Source organism: Neovison vison, chromosome 11 (genome assembly GCF_020171115.1).
Source record: "Neovison vison isolate M4711 chromosome 11, ASM_NN_V1, whole genome shotgun sequence".
NCBI classification, from domain to species: Eukaryota; Metazoa; Chordata; class Mammalia; order Carnivora; family Mustelidae; genus Neogale; species Neogale vison.
In genome coordinates, this window is record NC_058101.1 from 4452265 (window position 1) to 4472691 (window position 20427).

Below are 20427 nucleotides of genomic sequence, written 5' to 3' on the forward strand. Positions count from 1 at the left end.
ATGGTCTATTGGTGACAGAGAAAATTAAGGTAGAAAAGAGGCTACGGAGTGTTGGGGCAGGAATTGGAAATTAAAATATTATAGTCAGGAAAGGTCATGTAGGAAGACCTGAAGGAGATAGAGAGTGAGTCCTACAGAAATCTGGAAGGAAGGTAGGAGGCATGGGAAGTACACGGACCCTGGGAAAGGAAAGTGCCTGGAATGTTCCATGAATAGCTAGAAAGCCAGAGAGAACAAAGGAGAAAACAGTAGAACACAAAGTAAGATGAGTGAAGAGGCAGGTGGGGGCAGATTGTGTCTGGGCATTATAAAGACTTTGTCTTCTACTCTACGTGAAATGAAAGTCTTTGCTGGGGTTGAGCAGGGAGGTCACGTGATCTGACTTGTGTTTTAATAGGACCATTCTGACTATTGTACTGAGAAATAGACTGAAAATCCGTGAGACCAGTGAGGAGATTATCGCAGTAATCCAGTCAGAAAGGAAGCAAATATTTGCTGATGGATTGGATGTGCAGTGTGAGAGACAGAGAAAAAGAACTCCAAGGTTTTTTGGCATGAGAAAGTGAAAGGGCGGTGTTGTCATTGACTTATAAGCAGGAGACAATAGGAAAAACAGGTGCAGGAACGATCAGCAGTTTGGTATTAGATGTGTTAAGTTTGAGATGCTCATTAGACATCCACATAGGGCTGTCCTGGAGGCAACTGGATTTCCAGTCAGAGCACAGTGTGGAAATCTGAGCCAGAGTATTAATTTGGGTGTTGACAACCTATGCATGATATTTAAAGGAGAGAAGACAAATATGGACATGTAGAGACAGGCAGGTGGTAAGATCAGTAAATAGAGAGTTTAATTCCATGGCTCAGAGAACCCGTTCCTTCAAATCATTTGGATGTGAAGTGCCAGGAAGAAGAGGGAACCAGAGTTGAGTAGTTTTAAAATCCTTCAAGTGAAAAGGTGATCAGCTATGGGAGAACACTGGGTAGACTGGAGCCTTGGGTGGGGCGTGAGGAAGGTCCAGGGACTACAGGTAAAAGGTACAAAATAAGACTACTGAGTAAGAGCTTAGAACTCCTGCCTCACCCACAGAGTGATTCAGAGAGATCTGCCAGATGGGCAGCCTTCGAGACAGCATGGTTGATCTGTTTAGAACGAAAAGAAAATATTAGAGGGGTGCCTGGGTGGCTCAGTTGGTTGAACATCCAACTCTTGGTTTCAGTTCAGGTTGTGATCTCATGGGCCGTGAGACAGAGCCCCACATGGGGCTCCACACTCAGCGGGAGTCAGCCTGAAGATTCTCTCCCTCTGCCTCTCTCCCCACTCATATACACGCTCCCTCTCTCTAAAATAAATAAATTTAAAAATATTTAAGCCTACTCTTTTACTCAGGAATTCTACTTCTTGACATGAATTCTCAGGAAATATATTTGATTATTGTAAAACATTTATATGTACAGATATTTATCACAGTGTTATTTATAAAAATAAAAAATCCTGGAAACAATGTAAGTCCCAGGAAGTGCAATGTTTAAAGAAATTGTCATCTATAGTTATAGAATATAATATTATACGGCCATTAAAAACGATGTTTATAACAATACTTCATCACATGGGAAAGGACTATAGCTTAATTTACATAAAAATTAACATAAAACAATGTATGTAACATCTGATCTTAATTTTATACATTTGTGTGTACAGAGGACACAGAATGAAAATAAATACAATCAATGTTTGTCAGTGGTGGCTTCTTCCTATGCTATATATTTCTGATTTTCCAAATATGCCATCAGTAGATATGATTTTTATAATTATGTTTTTAAAATTTTTTAATTTTAAGCAAAGATTAAAATAAATTCCCGAGTTGGCCTCAGTCCTCCTTGGGTTGCTCCGTCATTTCAGTTATAGACTCCACGAGGTCTCCCAAGCATTTACTACCCTGTTCCTAGAACAAGTGGTCAAGCATGAGTCATCAGACAAAAGGCCCCCGGATGCTGAATGCTCCCTGAGCTGGCAGACTTGGGACATGGGTGTGATGCGTCCAGGTGTGATCTCCTCTGGGGTGTGGCTACCTACCACCAGCCTGGGGTTTCACCATGGGAGCTGGCAGGGGACCCTATTGTTTCCAGGACACCTCAAACTCGTGCTTTGTGCCACACAGTTGTTCACTTATACTCTGAATTCTTCATAGGAGATTATTTCCTGTTGCGATCTCTTCAACTTTTCCTCTTTGACCCAGGACTGATGGAAAATGATCTCTGCTCTATGGGGCATGAATGATTCTTCACAAAAGTGAGCCATGTGGGGATATGTTAGTCTGTCACGGAAGAAGGCGGGTTGATCGAGAGCTGCATTCATCCACCTGGCCTGGGAACGGGCAAGAGTCGTCACACAGGTGGGGCTGACGCTCTAAATCGAGAGCACAGCATCTTCTGGTTTGGTAAATCTGTCCAGGTTTTTCCCTGCAAGTCTGGCTTTAATATTTTTCTGCCTCTTTAAGATTGGGAAACCACCCAGGCCTCCCAGCTCTTGGCAAGCAACGGACTGACTTCACGTTGTTACTCAGCACTTTGTTTCTTATTGAAACGCCAGGCTCTGCACAACCGGTTTGTAAAGTCTGAAGATCCTCTGGGCGTGCCCAGAAACACAGCAGCCTCAGGAGGAGAGAACTGAAGGGGACTGAGTGAAAACAGGAGAGAGGCCTTACAGCCCGGAGCCGCTTGCCTCAAGCCAATGTCAACAGCCTAGACTTGTAACTGCGGCAAGCCTGCCTCTTCCCTCTTCTCTGGATTGCAATCCCACCTGCTCCTGTGGGAGCAGCTCCACGGCCACCTTCCCCAGCCTAACCTAATCTGCTCTTCTGTGTTTCCCAGAACGCTTCTGTTTATTTACTTTTTTGGTCTTACATACTAGTCTTTCTTGTATCTCACTTGTTTTGGCCTGCCTTAGGCATGTGTATTTCCCTGCTGGATTGTAAGTGCCCCGGGCCATTAGAGTGACCCAGTTTAGTTTCCCTCCCTCTTCCTTAGCACAATGCCTTGCCCTTGATTAAATGAAGGTCTGAGAATGCTGAGTCATGCCCAATGCCTGCCCGCCCTGGGTGGACCTCAGGGGCCCCTGGGTTTGTCACAGCTTCAGCAAAGGCAGTCATCTCCCAGGGTTGCTACAACCTTTGGGATCTCCACCTTCACTAGCCAGAGTGTCTATCTTTAAATGATAATGAAGTGACATCCGTTTTAATAGTTCATATACTATCACTGAAAAGATAGAATAGCCCTGTGCAATGAAAGAAGCTCATTCCTGCAGTATTAACTTCTTCAAAAGAAAATACACATCTCCAGGGGATTAATTAAACTATTATTGTGGGTAGACAAAATGGGATTTGATGAATTAAAAAGATGGTGTAGATCTACATTATGGTGAAAAAGTTCCTGATGCATTGTGGGGTTTAAAAAAATGTAGAAAGTAGTATATTTATTGTGATGCTTTTTTTGGGTAAAAATAAAGCAAAACAAAAATAACTTCTATGTAAAAATATGTGTATAGACACCTGGAAAAATCGTTTAGAAAAATATTTGGGAAATGATGTCTCCTATAGCTAGTGTCCATAACAAGAACTGGATTTCCTAATTTCCTAATCGTGGAACACAGTTTATATGAAACGCTGTTAGTAATAACTAGCACTGATCAGAACTAGCATCATGAGAACAGAGAGAGCTGCTGCTTCTCCTGGCTACTTCGGATGGAGCAGTGAACAGAAGTGCACGGCAGAAATCGTAGGACTTCAGAGGGTTCTGACTATGTGGGGTAAAGGGCAAGGAAGGAAGAGCCTCTGTTTGTTCTTGTACTTCTTGATCCGCCATTTTTTTTTTTTTAAAGCTGCAGTAACTAGATACACTTGCGGCTGTAAAGACACAGTAATTATTGAAATTATTATAGAATAGACTAGAACTACTACAGAAAAAAAGCCCATTCTACTGTAAGTCTACAGTTTTCTGTTTCCATTAAAATATTTTTTAAATCTTGGTTTTAAGTTTAAATGTGATCTTTTTAAAATAGGAGATATATTCATAAACGGCAAAACCTAAAGGTACAAGTAGTATTTCTGTAATGAAAATTTTCTCTCCCTCTCCTTGTCCCAGTCACCTCTCTCCAGCTTCGCTCAGTGTTACCAGTTTATGGTTTTTGATAATCTGAGATTTCTTATAAAATGCACCCATTTAGCTAATGTTGAATAACTATATAATAAAATATAAAATAACGGTACTTGGGATTATAGGAAATATTTCTCTCTTTATAGCTTTCAGTAAAAAATTTTTCCGATTAAATAAAAAATGTAAAGATCATTTCTATAGTCGTTTTGTCAAACTCTGACAGACCTCCTGTCTGTACTGTCCTTGTTTTTTTTTAATAACACCATTTCTCTTCCCCAGGCCACAGTCTCAATCAACAGTATAGCTAATACCTTGTGGAGAAAAAAACCCATCTAAGTCATATTCTGAAACAAAATTTCTCAAATTTCCACTCGGGTTTCTGAGTATCATTTGGTGCATGTTAATTAAATCAGAAGAAGTAATTAATATCTGATACACTTGATCCATGAAGATGTTTAAAGTAACTGCAGTGAAAACAATAATACCTTCTTAAGAGACACTGACCTTGCTGGGATGGGTAGGAAAAGGTCCGATTTATTTTTTAAGTGAAATGTAAAAAAAAATCTTGGTAACTGGAGGTGGGATACAAGGTGAAAGGCCACATTGGAGTTTTAGAAGTATGAATTTCAAGCTCCGTTTGCTATGCCCAGAGTCAAGTGCTCGTCCAGGCCTGCCCCGGGGGTGAGAATTTGGGCAGCAGCTCGTTTATCCATAACCGTAACCCATCTTCCCTGAAGCAGACCTGGGCCCCGGGCACGGCCAGCTCGGGTCCCGCCGTCACGCCGCGATGCACCGACCCCAGCGTTGGCTCGTGGTGCTTCGCTTCCCGGTTCCCTCCTCGTTCGGACCCGCCTTCCGTTTGCTCCTGCGGGGGGCTGCGGGCTCCGAGGGCGGCGGCCTCCACCGGCGCCGATGCGGGACGAGCCAGGATCCTCGTCTAGGTCCGTCCACGCTCGGTCCCGTCCACGCTCGGTCCCGTCCGCTCTCGGTCCCGTCCGCTCTCGGTCCCGTCCGCTCTCGGTCCCGTCCGCGCTCGGTCCCGTCCGCGCTCGGTCCCGTCCGCGCTCGGTCCCGTCCGCTCTCGGTCCCGTCCGCTCTCGGTCCCGTCCACTCTAGGTCCCGTCCACTCTCGGTCCCGTCCACTCTCGGTCCCGTCCGTGCTCGGTCCCGTCCGTGCTCGGTCCCGTCCGCGCTCGGTCCGTCCGCGCTCGGTCCCGTCCGCGCTCGGTCCCGTCCGCGCTCGGTCCCGTCCGCGCTCGGTCCCGTCCGCTCTCGGTCCCGTCCGCTCTCGGTCCCGTCCGCGCTCGGTCCCGTCCGCGCTCGGTCCCGTCCACTCTCGGTCCCGTCCACTCTGGGTCCCGTCCACTCTAGGTCCCGTCCACTCTCGGTCCCGTCCGCACTCGGTCCGTCCACTCTAGGTCCCGTCCGCACTCGGTCCCGTCCGCACTCGGTCCCGTCCGCACTCGGTCCCGTCCACTCTAGGTCCCGTCCACTCTCGGTCCCGTCCACTCTCGGTCCCGTCCGCGCTCGGTCCCGTCCGCGCTCGGTCCCGTCCGCTCTCGGTCCCGTCCGCGCTCGGTCCCGTCCACTCTCGGTCCCGTCCACTCTCGGTCCCGTCCGCTCTCGGTCCCGTCCGCGCTCGGTCCCGTCCGCTCTCGGTCCCGTCCGCGCTCGGTCCCGTCCACTCTCGGTCCCGTCCACTCTCGGTCCCGTCCGCTCTCGGTCCCGTCCGCACTCGGTCCGTCCGCTCTCGGTCCCGTCCGCGCTCGGTCCGTCCACTCTAGGTCCCGTCCGCGCTCGGTCCCGTCCGCACTCGGTCCGTCCACTCTCGGTCCCGTCCGCACTCGGTCCCGTCCACTCTCGGTCCCGTCCGCACTCGGTCCCGTCCACTCTCGGTCCCGTCCGCACTCGGTCCCGTCCGCACTCGGTCCCGTCCACTCTAGGTCCCGTCCACTCTCGGTCCCGTCCGCACTCGGTCCGTCCGCTCTCGGTCCGTCCGCTCTCGGTCCCGTCCGCACTCGGTCCCGTCCACTCTCGGTCCCGTCCGCACTCGGTCCGTCCGCTCTCGGTCCGTCCGCTCTCGGTCCCGTCCGCACTCGGTCCCGTCCGCACTCGGTCCCATCCACACTCGGTCCGTCCACTCTCGGTCCCGTCCGCACTCGGTCCCGTCCACTCTCGGTCCCGTCCGCACTCGGTCCGTCCACTCTAGGTCCTGTCCGCACCCGGTCCCGTCTCTCCTCAAAAAATAAAATTAAAGAAAGAAAGGAATCTTAAAAAAAATTAAAAAAAAATTTTTCCTGCGTTAGAGATTTGCTTAGATAAACTGTTCTGTTAAAATACAGACACACTTGGGTACGGCCAAGTCCTTCCATCAAGAGAAGCCCAGAGTATCTTGTCACTCAAGCTTGAAACAGACCTGACGCTGCACCTTAGGAGAGAAGCGGGGTGGGGGGTCTCTTCACGGGGTCGCTCTGGACCGACAGGTGTTGAGAGGGAACACTCAGCAAGTGCCTAGTGGGCAGGTCTGAGCCTACAAGTATTTAAGCAGAGAACAATGCAAGGAAACTGTTCACGTTCTCTCGGGCACCATCAGAAGAGAGAGCGAATCACCTAGTGCTGTTTGCGATTCAGCCTTGAGCAGGGAGCAAAGTCAGCGGTTTCTCCTGGCAAAGGAAAAACAGGGGAGAAAGATTCCCGGTCGGGAGAAAGCTAGACAGATGTGGACAGACGTGACTTTGCATCCTGGCCGTGCTCTTCTTGATGTCCCTTGTGTGTTTCATCTGTAAAGGAGTAATTATATTTATCCAAAAATATTGTTGGGAGGATTACGATAAAAGACGTGTCGATCCTGGCATCTGTAAACAGTCAGTAGACCATGGACGCTGTTGTTTATCACGAGGAGGTTACTCTGAAGACTAGAAAACTCACGGCTGGAAGTGGAGAAGCCAGGAGGAGTCAGAGGGGAGGGGGCCGGGGTCTGAGGTCACAGTGAGATCTCTGCCAGGTGTCGTCGCATCAGCATGGAATGCAGATTTTTAATAGGTCATCTAGGAGGCTGGGCACCTGACCGGCCGAAATGCACGCAGTCTGGCTGGGATCTGCAGGTAAGCCTAGAAGGCTGATTCGTAGGCCTTCCTGTATCCTCTGGACAAAAGGAGAGGAAGGGAAGCAGCATTTACTGGGTCCAGATAACCAAGTCCAGACAAGTCCAGACCAAGTCCAAGTCTGGTGACTAATTGACACCAGAAATACACTGTCAGAAAACTCAGTTTATAAGAAAGATTGAGTGAATGATAAATGGTTTGTTAGAAATGTAGCTCTTTGCCCCCAAACTGCTGAATCCCTACTGTTAGACTCCAGTGAGGCTGAAACTTTGACACTGCCTGCCAGAACGGGCGATACACGCTCTTGTTTTCCCAAGTCATAGGTTGCTTTCATTAAGAAAGGTTAAGACTAACACTTAGTCCTTTCAAAATAAATAGATAAATGGTATAGGAGAGCATGAAGAAAGTATAAAGTATATGCTTTCGCATTAATAGATTTGCAGATACATCCTTATGTTTAAGTGAAACAGACATGAGGACACCCCTAGAGCAGGACCCACACTCACTGGGGTTGGGCCAGACCCCAGGAACTTTACCTACACAACGGCGGGACACTAAGTCCCAAAGAAGAAAAGATGGGATGTGAAGTGAGGACCCTTAGTCTTCCCACACACCAGAGCTGTGGAGACCTCCTCTCCATCTGAGTCCCAACCCCCTGATGGTGGGTTTTGCTCTTCTGGCCAGGCCACCTCTGTTAAAAGTAAAAAATCAGGGGGGCCTGGGTGGCTCAGTCAGTTTAAGCATCTGCCTTTGTCTCAGGTCATCATCCTGAGGTCCTGGGCTCAAGCCTGGCACAGCAGGGAGCCTGCTTCTCCCTCTCCTCCAAGCTGGTGCTCTCTCTCAATGTACCTCTCTCTCTTTCAATCGCAAATAAATAAATAAAATCTTTAAAAAAGTAAAAAATCATTTTACTTCTCTTCATTCGATTACCAGTGAAGTAAAATCTTTTAGAGTTAGTCATCTCCACTAATGGGAATTGCTTGCTTTACTCTTATGTTATCCTTCAAAAAATTACTTCACTAATAGGTTGCTGCCTTTTCCTTATGGATTTATAGAAGGGTTTTGTAGTAAGGTATTAAATCTTTGTCGTCTGTTGTGCTTGTCCTCTGGCTTGTCATCGGTCTTTCCACTTTGTGCTAGTCTTTCTCACATGGGAGTTTATGTTTTTACTTTTATCTCCTTTGTAGTCAGTATTTCTACTCTTTAAGTGCCCTACAGGATCAGGTAAGAGATCCTAAAGATTCAAAATCACAGTGCTGGGAAGGAAAGGACGGCCAAGGATACACGGCTACGGATAGAACCATGAGGAGTGGAACGGACAATAGGCTGTAGGAGTTTTGTAGCTTCATAAATCACCAAAGTCTTAAGGGCACACACTCTGGGCTTCGATGAGCTGTTTGAATCCTGCTTCTGTCAGTTACTAATGGTTTGAACTGGGAGATTTGCTTAACTGTGTCCCCATGTCCTCATCCGTAAAGTGTAGGATTTTGGTGTGGGATGTAGGAGTATTGTGAACTTTCTGGCTACCATAAACTCTCAGGAGAGGTGAACTGTTCATGATGCCTGAGAGTTTTGGGGGCCTGGCCGACTGGAGAGGGACTAGAACAGTTCCCGGGGTGGGCATGAATGAGACTAGACTAGAGAGGGGAGAAAATAGAACCCAGGGTCTCGGAGGGTCTGTGGAAGGTTTCGATCCACAGGCCTGGGTGCTCTGAGGAATGTTGCAGAGTCACCCAGAGGAGTGGACCTCAAGGGGCCTGTGAAGGTTGGAGGGCAGAAAGCCACAATTAGGGAAAGAAAACAAAGGAAAGATGAGCCGGAGGAGACAAGAAAGAACCCGTCAGAGTCTCCTGTAGGACAGGCAAGTTCTGTAAATAAATTCTTTTTGATTAGTCACCATACAGACCCCCGGGCTCCATGCAGTCCGTGCCCATCCCCTGGATGGGCAGTTTTAAGTCAGAAGAAGAAACTGGAGGACAGTGCGAAAGGAAAGCAAATTCAAGCTGCCGCCAGAGAGAGAGAGAGAGAAAGGACGGACGGACGGACGGACGGGCTGTCCACAGCTGGTACCGAAATCACAACGGAGGCGAGCCATGCCCCAGCGCCGTCCGAAATGACGGGAGGAAACAAGCGCGGGAACAAGGGTCTGGCAGGGCCGGCCGGACGCGCTCCCCGCCTGCGCCACACACGGAAGCGCGCGGGTTCGGCCACCCGCCGACGTGCCACCCGCCGACCCGTGCCCCCCGCCGACCCCGTGCCCCCCGCCGACCCGTGCCCCCCGCCGACCCCGTGCCCCCCGCCGACCCGTGACACCCGCCGACCCCGTGCCCCCCGCCGACCCCGTGCCCCCCGCCGACCCGGTGCCCCCCGCCGACCCCGTGCCCCCCGCCGACCCGGTGCCCCCCGCCGACCCGTGCCCCCCGCCGACCCGGTGACCCCCGCCGACCCGTGCCCCCCGCCGACCCGTGCCCCCCGCCGACCCGGTGACACCCGCCGACCCGTGACACCCGCCGACCCCGTGACACCCGCCGACCCGTGACACCCGCCGACCCGTGCCCCCCGCCGACCCCGTGCCCCCCGCCGACCCGTGCCCCCCGCCGACCCGGTGACACCCGCCGACCCGTGACACCCGCCGACCCGTGTCACCCGCCGACCCGTGACACCCGCCGACCCGTGACACCCGCCGACCCGGTGACCCCCGCCGACCCCGTGCCCCCCGCCGACCCGTGACACCCGCCGACCCGGTGACCCCCGCCGACCCGGTGACCCCCGCCGACCCCGTGCCCCCCGCCGACGCCGTGCCCCCCGCCGACCCCGTGACACCCGCCGACCCCTGACACCCGCCGACCCCTGACACCCGCCGACCCCGTGTCACCCGCCGACCCGTGACACCCGCCGACCCCGTGACACCCGCCGACCCCGTGCCACCCGCCGACCCGTGCCACCCGCCGACCCGTGCCCCCCGCCGACCCCGTGTCCCCCGCCGACCCGTGCCCCCCGCCGACCCGGTGACACCCGCCAACCCGGTGACACCCGCCGACCCCGTGACACCCGCCGACCCCGTGCCCCCCGCCGACCCGTGCCCCCCGCTGACCCCGTGCCCCCCGCCGACCCGTGCCCCCCGCCGACCCGTGACCCCCGCCGACCCCGTGACCCCCGCCGACCCCATGTCACCCGCCGACCCGTGCCACCCGCCGACCCGTGACACCCGCCGACCCCGTGACACCCGCCGACCCGTGCCACCCGCCGACCCGTGCCACCCGCCGACCCCGTGACACCCGCCGACCCGTGACACCCGCCGACCCCGTGCCACCCGCCGACCCCGTGCCACCCGCCGACCCGTGCCACCCGCCGACCCCTGCTACCCGCCGACCCCGTGTCACCCGCCGACCCGTGCCCCCCGCCCACCCCGTGCCAACCACTGCACGAATCGTGACCGTCCCGCACTGGGCGCTCCCCCGACGCCCTCCAGTGGGGCGGACGGACCCCGCGCCTGTCCTCCCGCGGGAGACAGTACAGCAGCGAGGACGCAGCCGTCCGACCACACGAGCGAGGAAAGCAACACTGAAGAGCGCTCGCGCGTGACTCCCGGCGCCTGCATGCGTGTGCGGGTCACACACAGGCGCCTCCGAATGCGGTGTTGGACGTTGGCTCAGTGGTTCGGGCCGCCCAGCACCGCCGACCGGGTGGCCGGAGCAAGAACCCCTTCGTTCTCACGGTTCTGGAGGCTGCGGAGTCCAAGGCTGCGGGACCCCCAGAGTCAGGGTCCGGTGAGAACCTGCTTCCCGGTTCAGAGACGCGTCTTCTTGCCGTGTCCCCGCGTGGCGGAGGGAACAAGGCGCTCCCTGCGGCCTCCCGTGGAAGGGCGTTCAGGCCAGTCAGTTCCAAGAGGCCGACCTCCAGATCCCTCACCTGGGGAGCAGGTTCGCAGCACACAGAGTAGGAGGAGGACAGAAACATTCAGTCCACAGCAGAAGACGAAATCCAGTCATTTTTGAAGGGTCGTTCTGTTGACTAGAGGGGGCACAAGGCGGAGACAGAGCCTGGTCTTTGGATGTGCTGATTGTGTGGTTTTTTAATTTGGGTGGTGACGACTGTGTTGTTCCACTCCTCAAAATTTACCAAAGTGGGGGTGCCTGGTGGCTCAGTGGGTTAAGTCTCTGCCTTCGGCTCAGGTCATGATCTCAGGGTTCTGGGATCGAGCCCCGCATCGGGCTCTCTGCTCGGCGGGGAGCCTGCTTCCCCCTCTCTCTCTGCCTGCCTCTCTGCCTACTCTGTCTGTCAAATTTTAAAAAAAAAATTTCCAAAGTGTGTATTGATGGAATTTTTATATATTTAATTTTTCAGTAAAAAAAGAAAACTATTTGCCCATCGTAGACGTTACGTTAAAATAACTGAAAGCCCTTTGTTTACTCATAGCAGGTGTAGCTGCTTGTTGTCAGCTTTATGCTGTCAGATCTTGATCCTCATTTTCTGTATTTATAAAGTATGTAGAATAGCACCTGTTTCGCAGTAGGTAATACGGACGGACGGACAGACAGACAGGTTTTGAAAATGACGAGACTGCATCCACATGCCTGGGGAGAACGCCGTGTCCCCACTGCTGATTTTTCTTGCTTTTAGCACAACGTCCCTGCTGTTCCCTACCAACCTACCACTCCTGCCAAGACGGTGAAACCGATTGGTACGTTTGGTGAGTACATCCCTCTTCACCCTTCCCTCTTGGAAATGACCCCGTCGAGCACAAAATGTTACTGAACCTTAGGGATGTTGAGTGCATTGTCCAAATTTAGACAGATAATAAGTCACAGAATTTGCACCCAGGTCTCTGACTGCAAAGATCATGCTTTTAACCACTTCATTATACTGGCTGCCTCATAAATACTAGATCAGCATAAAAATAAACGCTGTTGTATGGTGCGGCTAAGAACACAACAGGAATTCAGGGAAGGGACTCTTCTCTCCGGTCTGTGAACCCGGAGGCAGGTTCTCACCAGATGCCGAATCCGTAGTTCATGATGACTACACAGAAGACTATGGGGTCAACTCCTGCTAAATTCTGAGTAAACTCCAGGAGCCAATAAAGCGGAGTTAGCACTGACCTTTTTCCAGGCCACATGAGAAGAGGTGTCTGTTGTTGGTCAAACAGCCCACAAGGTTTAACCTCAGTGCCACCTTGCAGGGATCCAGGACTTACCCGGTTACTTTCTTGGTTCAGCTGTATTTTGTCTTGTACCTTTGCTGGTGTTTGCCTTTCAGTTCTTCTGGGATTTATCTCATGCACCATCCTACAGGATGAGACAGGACAGGAAGCTTATTTTCAAGCACTTGACACCTGAGAATATGCAAAGGGTCTGCTAACAGCATTTCTCAAAGAAAGATTATTTATTTTTATTGAGGTCTAATTTAAATTCGATAAACAACATTGATCTTGAATGTTCATTGGATGGGTTTCAACAACTTTATAAATCCATGCAACCATTACTCCAAACAAGATATGGAAGACTTTTGTCAGCCCAGAAGCATGCTGTATGACTGTGTGTGTGTGTGTGTGTGTGTGTACGGCTTTCTTCACTCAACATACTACTTTTGAGATTCACCTGCGTTGTTGCTTTTATCAGTAGTACCTTCCTTTTTTCTTTTTGAATATTTTATTTATTTATTTGACAGAGAAAGACACAGCAAGAGAGGGAACACAGGCAGGGGCAGTGGGAGAGGGAGAAGCAGGCTTCTGGCAGATCAGGGAGCCCAACGTGGGGCTCGATCCCAGGACTCCAGGATCATGACCCGAGCTGAAGGCAGACGCTTAATGACTGAGCCACCCAGGCACCCCAGTACATTCCTTTTTATTGTCCAGAAGTAATCCACTGTATGGATGTACCACCATCTGCTCATCCATTCTCCTGTTGGTGGACATTTAGGTGATGTATAGCTTTTGGCTTTTATGAATAAGGCTGCTATGAACATTTTAGGAAAGTTTGTGTTAGTGTATGTTTTAATTGCCCTTCGGTAAATGCTGAAGAATGGACGCTTAGGTGCCAGGGTGGCTGTGGGTTTCCCATGGTAAGGGGCTGCCGAATGATTCTCCCAAGGGTCAAGCCATTTTATATTTGTACCATCAGTGTTGTGCATTTTGAAGGAAAGTTGTGTGCAAAGCCAAACTATGATGACATCTTAGCAAAGAACACCACAGTGCCCAGGGTGGGAAAGATTCTGTGGGAATCATTTGTAAGGAGGAAAAAACAGCCAACAGAGGAGAGTGCATTGGCACTCACCAAAGAGCATTCACCAGGACGCCAGCCCGAGGGGACCACGTGGGCAGCAGACTCCACAGCCACCAATCAAGGCTGTGTTCTCGGTCCGTGACATTCAGTCCACATGCCAAGCCCTCTGTCCATGATCCAAGCAATCTGGGCAACTTATTGTTTTTCCTTAAGTTGTGCCTCATTGAAATTCTTTTTGGAGTGTCCCTTTCAGTCACAAGTTCTCTCTTGTCCAGAAGCCAAGATCGTGAAGCTTAGTGTAGCGGGGCTTTCCGAATGTGTGCTGCGGGCTTCACCTCCAGCTGCGGTGCCCGAGCTGGCTCACCTGCCCCGTCCTGAGCGGCTTCCCCGGCTCCCCCAACGTGGAGAGTGAGCTCTCGTTCACCTGTTCCTCTTGCTCATTTGGTCCCCCCCCAACCACCTCAGGTTACTTTCAGCAAGATTTCAGTTTGGTTTTTATGCTATTGCGTTCAAGGGAGGGCAAAGCCTTTGAATCTGTTTTCAAATGTGTTCATTTTTAAGACATTTTTAAGACATCATTCTTTCTGAGTTTTTCTTTTAGGTTATCAGGACAGAGGTCAAAAATCGTGGGGACTAGCCCCCAAGCAAGGGAATTAATCTTAACTTTCTCCAGAATGAGCCATCCCTACTCATATATTCTAGGATATTGGTAAAAATTCTTGCTAAAGGAGGTGGCCAGAAAAGTCCTTATTCTTTAGCCAAATTCTGGATGAGAGGATGAGGGCACCAAATTTGGGCACAACCAGGTTTCAACATCTATTACCCTTATTCTGTTCTTCTAATTGGCACTCGCTGTAAGTGCTCAGTGGTAAAAATACAAGCCCTCATTTTCTTCTTCGTCCTTCCCTTACAATGAAGGGTTTGTCCCTCCTCCTTTCAAAGGCAAATTCATCTACATGTGTTCTGGATCCCACTCCGTCCTGCCTCCTCAGAGAGTGTGTTCCATTGGTTATTACCTGCAGCTGGAATGACCGTCCTTCTAAATTCAGGCTTCTCCTTCCACAGCCTATGGTGGTGGCTAGAAAGTCGCCAGCCAGACACCCTGTTCCCCAACCTCCCTTGCCTTTAGCTGAGGCCACATGATGAGTTCTTGTCAATATAATGTGATCAGAAGGGATGTGGGTCACTTCTTGACCAAGCAACTTAAGAAGCAGGAGTGGTTCTTCTCCCTTCTGCTCACTTGGTAAAAGGGGCGCAGCGAACGGGGAACCCAGATACTAAAGAGGAGGGAGGGCTTCACAAGACGGCTCGAGCCTGGGTCTCTGAATCTTCAGTCGGAGGGTCCTACCTGCCATGAAGAGCTTCTGTGGGAAGAGCTCTATGTGTCTGACCTGTTGTATATTGCAGGACCCTTTCGCCATAGTGTGGTATTGTTGATCACCACCATGACTAGCACATTATTTTTCTTTATTCTTTTATTTTATTTTTCTTTGCAGGTGAAATCTACATGCATTCAGACATAACCAAGCATCTCCCATCTTAGCACAGACACCAGGTCCCCTAAAATCCTCCCTTTGACTCCACAATCCTGCTCTGTTTCCTCGGTGTCTCTTTACTTCCTCTCACAGACAATTGTTCTAGGAAACCTGTCAATGCAAAGTCTTCGTTGCTTGCTTCCATTCATTCCTTACTCCAATCTAGATGGCTTCTTTGCCACCTGCCATTAAAACTGCTCTTGCCGGAGTCCTTAATAACTGACAGGTTTCTAAATCCAGCAGACAATTTTTGGTTCTTATTGTAATTCTCAGGATTTTACCTAGTGGGACACTCCTGCCTTCACTGCATACTATCTTCTCTTGGTCCCTTGAAACCAATCTCTTACAGGAATGACTCACAGGCTTTTTAAATGCATCATATCCAAAACCGACCTTCAACTCTGGCTCTTCCGTCTTCCGTCTCAGTAAACGGTACTTGCATCCACCCAGCGGCTCATGCGGAAACCTGAGGGTGATTTTTGGTACATCCTTCTTTCTCACCACTCATAGCCAATTAATCATCATATCCTGCCCATTTCACCTCCTTGTTTTTCTCAGGAGTACCTACTCTCCATCTCCAATCGTCCCCACCATCCCTTCCATTCTCCATATATATGATTACAAACATAAATCAAGTAATGCCATTTTCCTTTAAAAATCCTTCAGAAATCATTACTAGAAAAAAAGAAAAAGAAAAAAGAAAAAAAAATCCTTCAGAAAATTCCCACTGCACTCAGGATAATTCCCCTAATCCTCAACGCAGCACACACACCCTCGCGTGATCTTGCCCCTGCAACGTCTTCAGCCCGATCCCGCGCTCCCTTCCCTTTGCTCGTTGTAGTTCAGCGTTTCTCCCGAATCTTTGAAATCAGCTGTTTCTTTCCTACCTCAGAACTTCTCTAACTGCAAGAACAAAGCTCAACTTGAACAAACTGAAGTAAAAAGGAAATAGAGTCGCTCACATAAGTGAGGCACCTAATAAGTAGCTGACTTCAGGCGTGACTTATTCCAGGAGCTCAGGTTACGGCTTTAAAGCCCCATGGCTTCATTTCTCTGCTCTGCTTGTTTTTGATTCCTTCTTAACATGCACTGTCACCATGCCGGCAAGATGGCCACTGTCAAAGATGTCTAGTTGTGCTTTGAAAAATTAATCTTACCGAAAGAGAGGTCTGGACTTTTTCGTCAGCTTCTGGGAGGTCATCTCTAAGCCCCTGGTAGGTCATCCTTGATAAGAGAGTCTCTGTCTGCCTGGGGGCCATCGGCCAACCAGACCATAAGAAGATGAGTTAGGGCGGGGCGGGGAGTTGGGCACAATCAGCAAGGTGATTCAACCTGGAGACTCTAGTCAGGTGCCACCTGCTGACCTCTGGAGACTGAAATCAGCCCTGAGTTCAATCAGTCATGCTGAGGTGATGAAGCCCCAGGAAAATCTCTGGACACTGTGTGTGTGTTGTTACGCATAGCGGCCAAGGGAGCCGTGTTATCCTAACTCCACGGGGAGAGGACAGTTGGGAGCTCCAGGTTTGCTCCCCTCCCGGCCAATGTGCCTTTCCCTTTGGCTGACTGTAACGTGCATTCTTTCCTTGTGATAAACGTAATCACGAGTGTAGCTGCTTTGAGTGAGTTGTTTGGGTCCTTCCAGTGAATTATCAGAAGCGAAGGTAGTTTGGGGAACTACCGCATTTGGTGTCAGAAGTGAGGGTTGTCTTGTGTGGACTACGCTCCCTCTCACTGTCCGGTGGGCGAACTCTCACGTTATTAAACATTCTTAGCTTAGTCGCACAGCTCGGTGGTTCTGTTTCTTTGGATGTTCTAAAAGAAAAGTTCCAGGAGCCTCTTAGCTAGCTTGCTTGAGACGAACCGATCACCATTGCCTGGGAAGGAGGGTGCTGTGATCGGTCTCAGTGAGATAGCTAGTAGAAGCTATCAAAACAACAGGAAATGAGTTCCCCATGGGAGAAAAGGTTTGGGTTACCAAAAGGAAGGATAGGGATGCTGGGTGAACAAACACAGTAGTTAGCATGGGGCTTTCACACCAGCATCTCCCTCTGGAACACCCTGATTCTTATTCATCCCCCCCCAACTTTCGAATGACTAATCTTTCTACTGACTAATCTACTCATCATCTGGGTTTCAGATTAAATGTCACTCGAACAGAGAGGCCTCCTTCTTTGATTCCTCTCTATCAGAATGTTTTATAGGTCTCAGCAGCTTGTGATTCTATATCCATTTGTGAGATTGCTAGTTTAATATCTTCATATTACCTTTACTCTAGGGTGTGTTAAGAACCACATCTAGTCTGTTCATCATCTGGTAGGTCCTCAAAAGTAGCAGTGGAAGGAGCAAAATAAGAATGAAAAAAATCTGTTAATGGATTGCCCACATCTCCGATCTTACGCTAACTCCTCAAAGGTCCTTTTTAGTAAGATGTCAGTAGATGACTATCTGGTTAAACTTTGGACTCAGTTGTTGGAAACAATAAAAGAAACTTGCCTCAATTTTGCAGTTAGGAATTCAAGAACCGCATAACCTTTAGAAGTAAAAATTGTTAGGCATATCAGCCTCACCCTCATTTACTAAAACAAAACATGTAACGTTTGTATGGAAATGCGTCTCTCGATAAGCTGATACAACCTCCCGTCCCATCTTGCAGTGTTTGCATCTGATTTTAGCCACAAAATAACCCATTCAGATAAGTAATGCAGGCAGGTGTTTCTTTGATCTTACAGATGAAAAAAAAAAAAAAAAAAAGCCTGAGAACCAGAAAGGTAAGATAAATATTACTCATGATCACATGGAAAACTTAGTGGTCAAAACAAGATGATTACTCAGCAATCCTGAAGCCTAGTTCTATGCTCTACCAACCCAACCCAATGTTGTTCATCCTCCGCTTCACTGACGATACACACTGCTGTCCCCTACAGTTGTAGAATGTGTCGAAAGTCACAGTAATCAATGTAGTGAATTTGAATATGAGTAAACTTTTGATTTTTGCCTCTTTTGTGGACATTTCTGATTATTGGGGCTATAAGCATTCTTCATAACACTCCCTTTTAGTTAGGAACTCTAGCCTCTTTCTCAAGCCAGTGGTTCTAGTGATTTTCTCATCCCCAACCCAGAGGTAATTTGGCCAACGAGAGCCTAATATTCTCTAGGCTCGAGTTTGGGTAAAGGGATGACACATGGCCCATAACAGGTTTTAAGATTCAATGACCTCTTTGCTAAGGCTTTGGGATAGGAACACTCATTCTCAATAGGCTTGAACCTGAGACAATATAAAGTTGGAGCTTCTGCACTCATTTACTTCAAGTGGAAAGCAGAGCTGAGAGATAAAGAAAAACCATATCCTAACAATACCTTCTGAACCTCAACTCTAAAGCCCACATGACCCCTGGATTTTTAGCTACGTCACCTAATAGATTCCTTCTCTTGAATAAGTCAGTTTGAGTAGGACTGTCTTTACCATTCAGAAAGTTCTTAACTAAAATATCCTATAATGATGGGGAGACCCAGGGACCCCACAGCAGGGCAGCCCGCAGACCCAGTATGGGATTGCATTGCCGCGGGGTGGGAGCTGGACCCATTGCCAAGAAGCTTGCAGAGGCCAAGTATAAGGAGCGAGGAACTCTCTTGGCTGAAGAGACCAGCTGGCCCAGATGTCCACACAGTTGGGCATGTTCAAGACCAACCTGGAGGCATTTGCCAGTAAGCACAAGCAGGAAATCTGGAGGGAACCTGAGTTCCCCGTGTAGTTCCTGGACACATGTGTCGCCCTTGAGTGGGTCGGCTCCCCTCTGAAAGAGGATTTTGGTCTGTGATGGGGGGGGGGGGTGAGAGGCTTTCCGTTGTGACCTGGGGATCCAGAAGATGGAAGCGTGTGTGGCCCCGACGCCCAGGAAGGGAGGTCTGTTCACTCTGGAGGGACTACAGCAAGATGCGTCCAAGGGAAGGGGCCGATTCGCCCAGGATGTCAGCTATGACTGTTTGATCAGGGCCATGAAGAAACTAGAGGCACCTGGCGTTGGCGCAGGTACCCCTGCCTTCAGTCGGCACCAGCTGAGCTCAGTGCCGACCGCCCCATGGAGCTGCAGCTAGCAGGGAGGGATGGCTACGTGACTGTCGGGGATATCAAAGCCCGTCTCAGGCAGGAGGTCACGCGCTGGGACACCTGCCGAAGGAAGGGCCGGCCCGGCTGGCCCCTCGGGCCCTGCGGGAGGCTCACCATGGGCTGCCAGCTCTCTTGGCAGACCCCTCCTCCCAGGCCGGTACTGCTGAGGCCAGAGGAGCCCTGCCCTGACCCTGGGGGTGTAGAAGGGGGCATGGTAGCAGGCAGGGAAAAGACAGACTAGCTGTCTGTGAATAAGCCCTAACAGCTTTGTTTTTTGCTTTTTTAAAGAAAAATAAACAAACAACATATCCTACAATAAAGAATTCAAAAAAAAAAAAAAAAGAATTCTCATTCAATTGTCTTCCCATACAAGTCTTGATGGGGAGCGGAAGAAAGTGCCGTTACAGCTATTTCCTGCAGAATGGCATTGTCTGTAACAATAGATCTGGCTCCCAAACCCTCAAACAACGCCCCCCACCCCGGCCCCGAGAAAACAAGCAAGAAGTCACTTTACTAGAATTTAGTTGCATGTTCCCTGTCTCCAAAGAGCTTTATTTGGTGCCGTTCTTCTTTGGGTTAGTAATGAGAGGACACCTCCTCTCACCCCCGGTCAGACTTAATCCTTCTTACACTGCCAGCTGGTGGGCCTTCCAGAAATCTCCCCAATGAGGTTTGATGCTCTAGATGGCCTTAACACAGCTGAAATGCCCTCTAGCTATCTATGTCTACACCTTCCACCTTTCTGTCAAATGTCACTGCGAATCTGTTCCAAGAAAAACTTGCTGCAAGTCTTTCCAATCTTAGGATAGACTCTCCAGGTACCATCTATTTGCAAAGAAATACAGAAGTGGAGCCTAATTAATGACTTGCTTTTCTGATTGCCAGCTTCACAGACCCAAGAACAAGGGGAAAGACTATAGGAATTCTTTTAAGGTCAGAAGAGTCTAGTATACAGAACCATTTAGTTGGCAATAATAGTTTCAGCACAAGGTGTTTTTAGATTTTCTTTTAAAAATTCAGTATTTGGTATCTCCCAGGACAAGATGAATTTAGCTATGCCTTGGTTGGTGACTCTAGAAACTACTTTTTATTTGCCAAAGTGATGAATGTTTCAAACTTTAAGGGAGCTAACATTGCCTAGTTGTATGTCATATTGCCAATAGATGATAGGAACATAACGAATGGTAAGGATTTGGTAAAACTTTCTCATAATGAGCATTTTTAGGACTTTTATTTTTTATTTTTTTCTATTTTTAGGACTTTGAATAACACATTGTGAGATTGGTCTATTTCTCAAAAGATCA

General features: G+C 49.6%; 1 protein-coding gene and 1 pseudogene across 1 annotated transcript; one reads left to right on the top strand and one right to left on the bottom strand.

Moving 5' to 3' along the window:
* Positions 1 to 4929: 4929 nt before the first annotated feature.
* Positions 4930 to 9190, bottom strand: LOC122889753 (S-antigen protein-like). The gene is made up of 2 exons (XM_044225133.1): positions 9154 to 9190; positions 4930 to 6326 (listed from the first exon to the last, which is right to left on the bottom strand). The coding sequence occupies exons 1-2, from the start codon at positions 9188 to 9190 to the stop codon at positions 4930 to 4932; spliced, it is 1434 nt and encodes a 477-aa protein (XP_044081068.1).
* A 9371-nt stretch (positions 9191 to 18561) lies between these two features.
* LOC122889754 lies at positions 18562 to 19364 on the top strand (annotated as a pseudogene).
* The last annotated feature ends 1063 nt before the right edge of the window (positions 19365 to 20427 follow it).

Excerpts from the sequence above, each read along its gene's own strand:
- LOC122889753 (XM_044225133.1), bottom strand. The coding sequence starts at position 9,190 with ATGGGCACGGACTGCATGGAGCCCGGGGGTCTGTATG. Across the intron at positions 6,327-9,153 it reads GGAGCCCGGGGGTCTGTATG|AGTGGACGGGACCGAGTGCG; the intron begins GTGACTAATCAA and ends GACGGGACCGAG.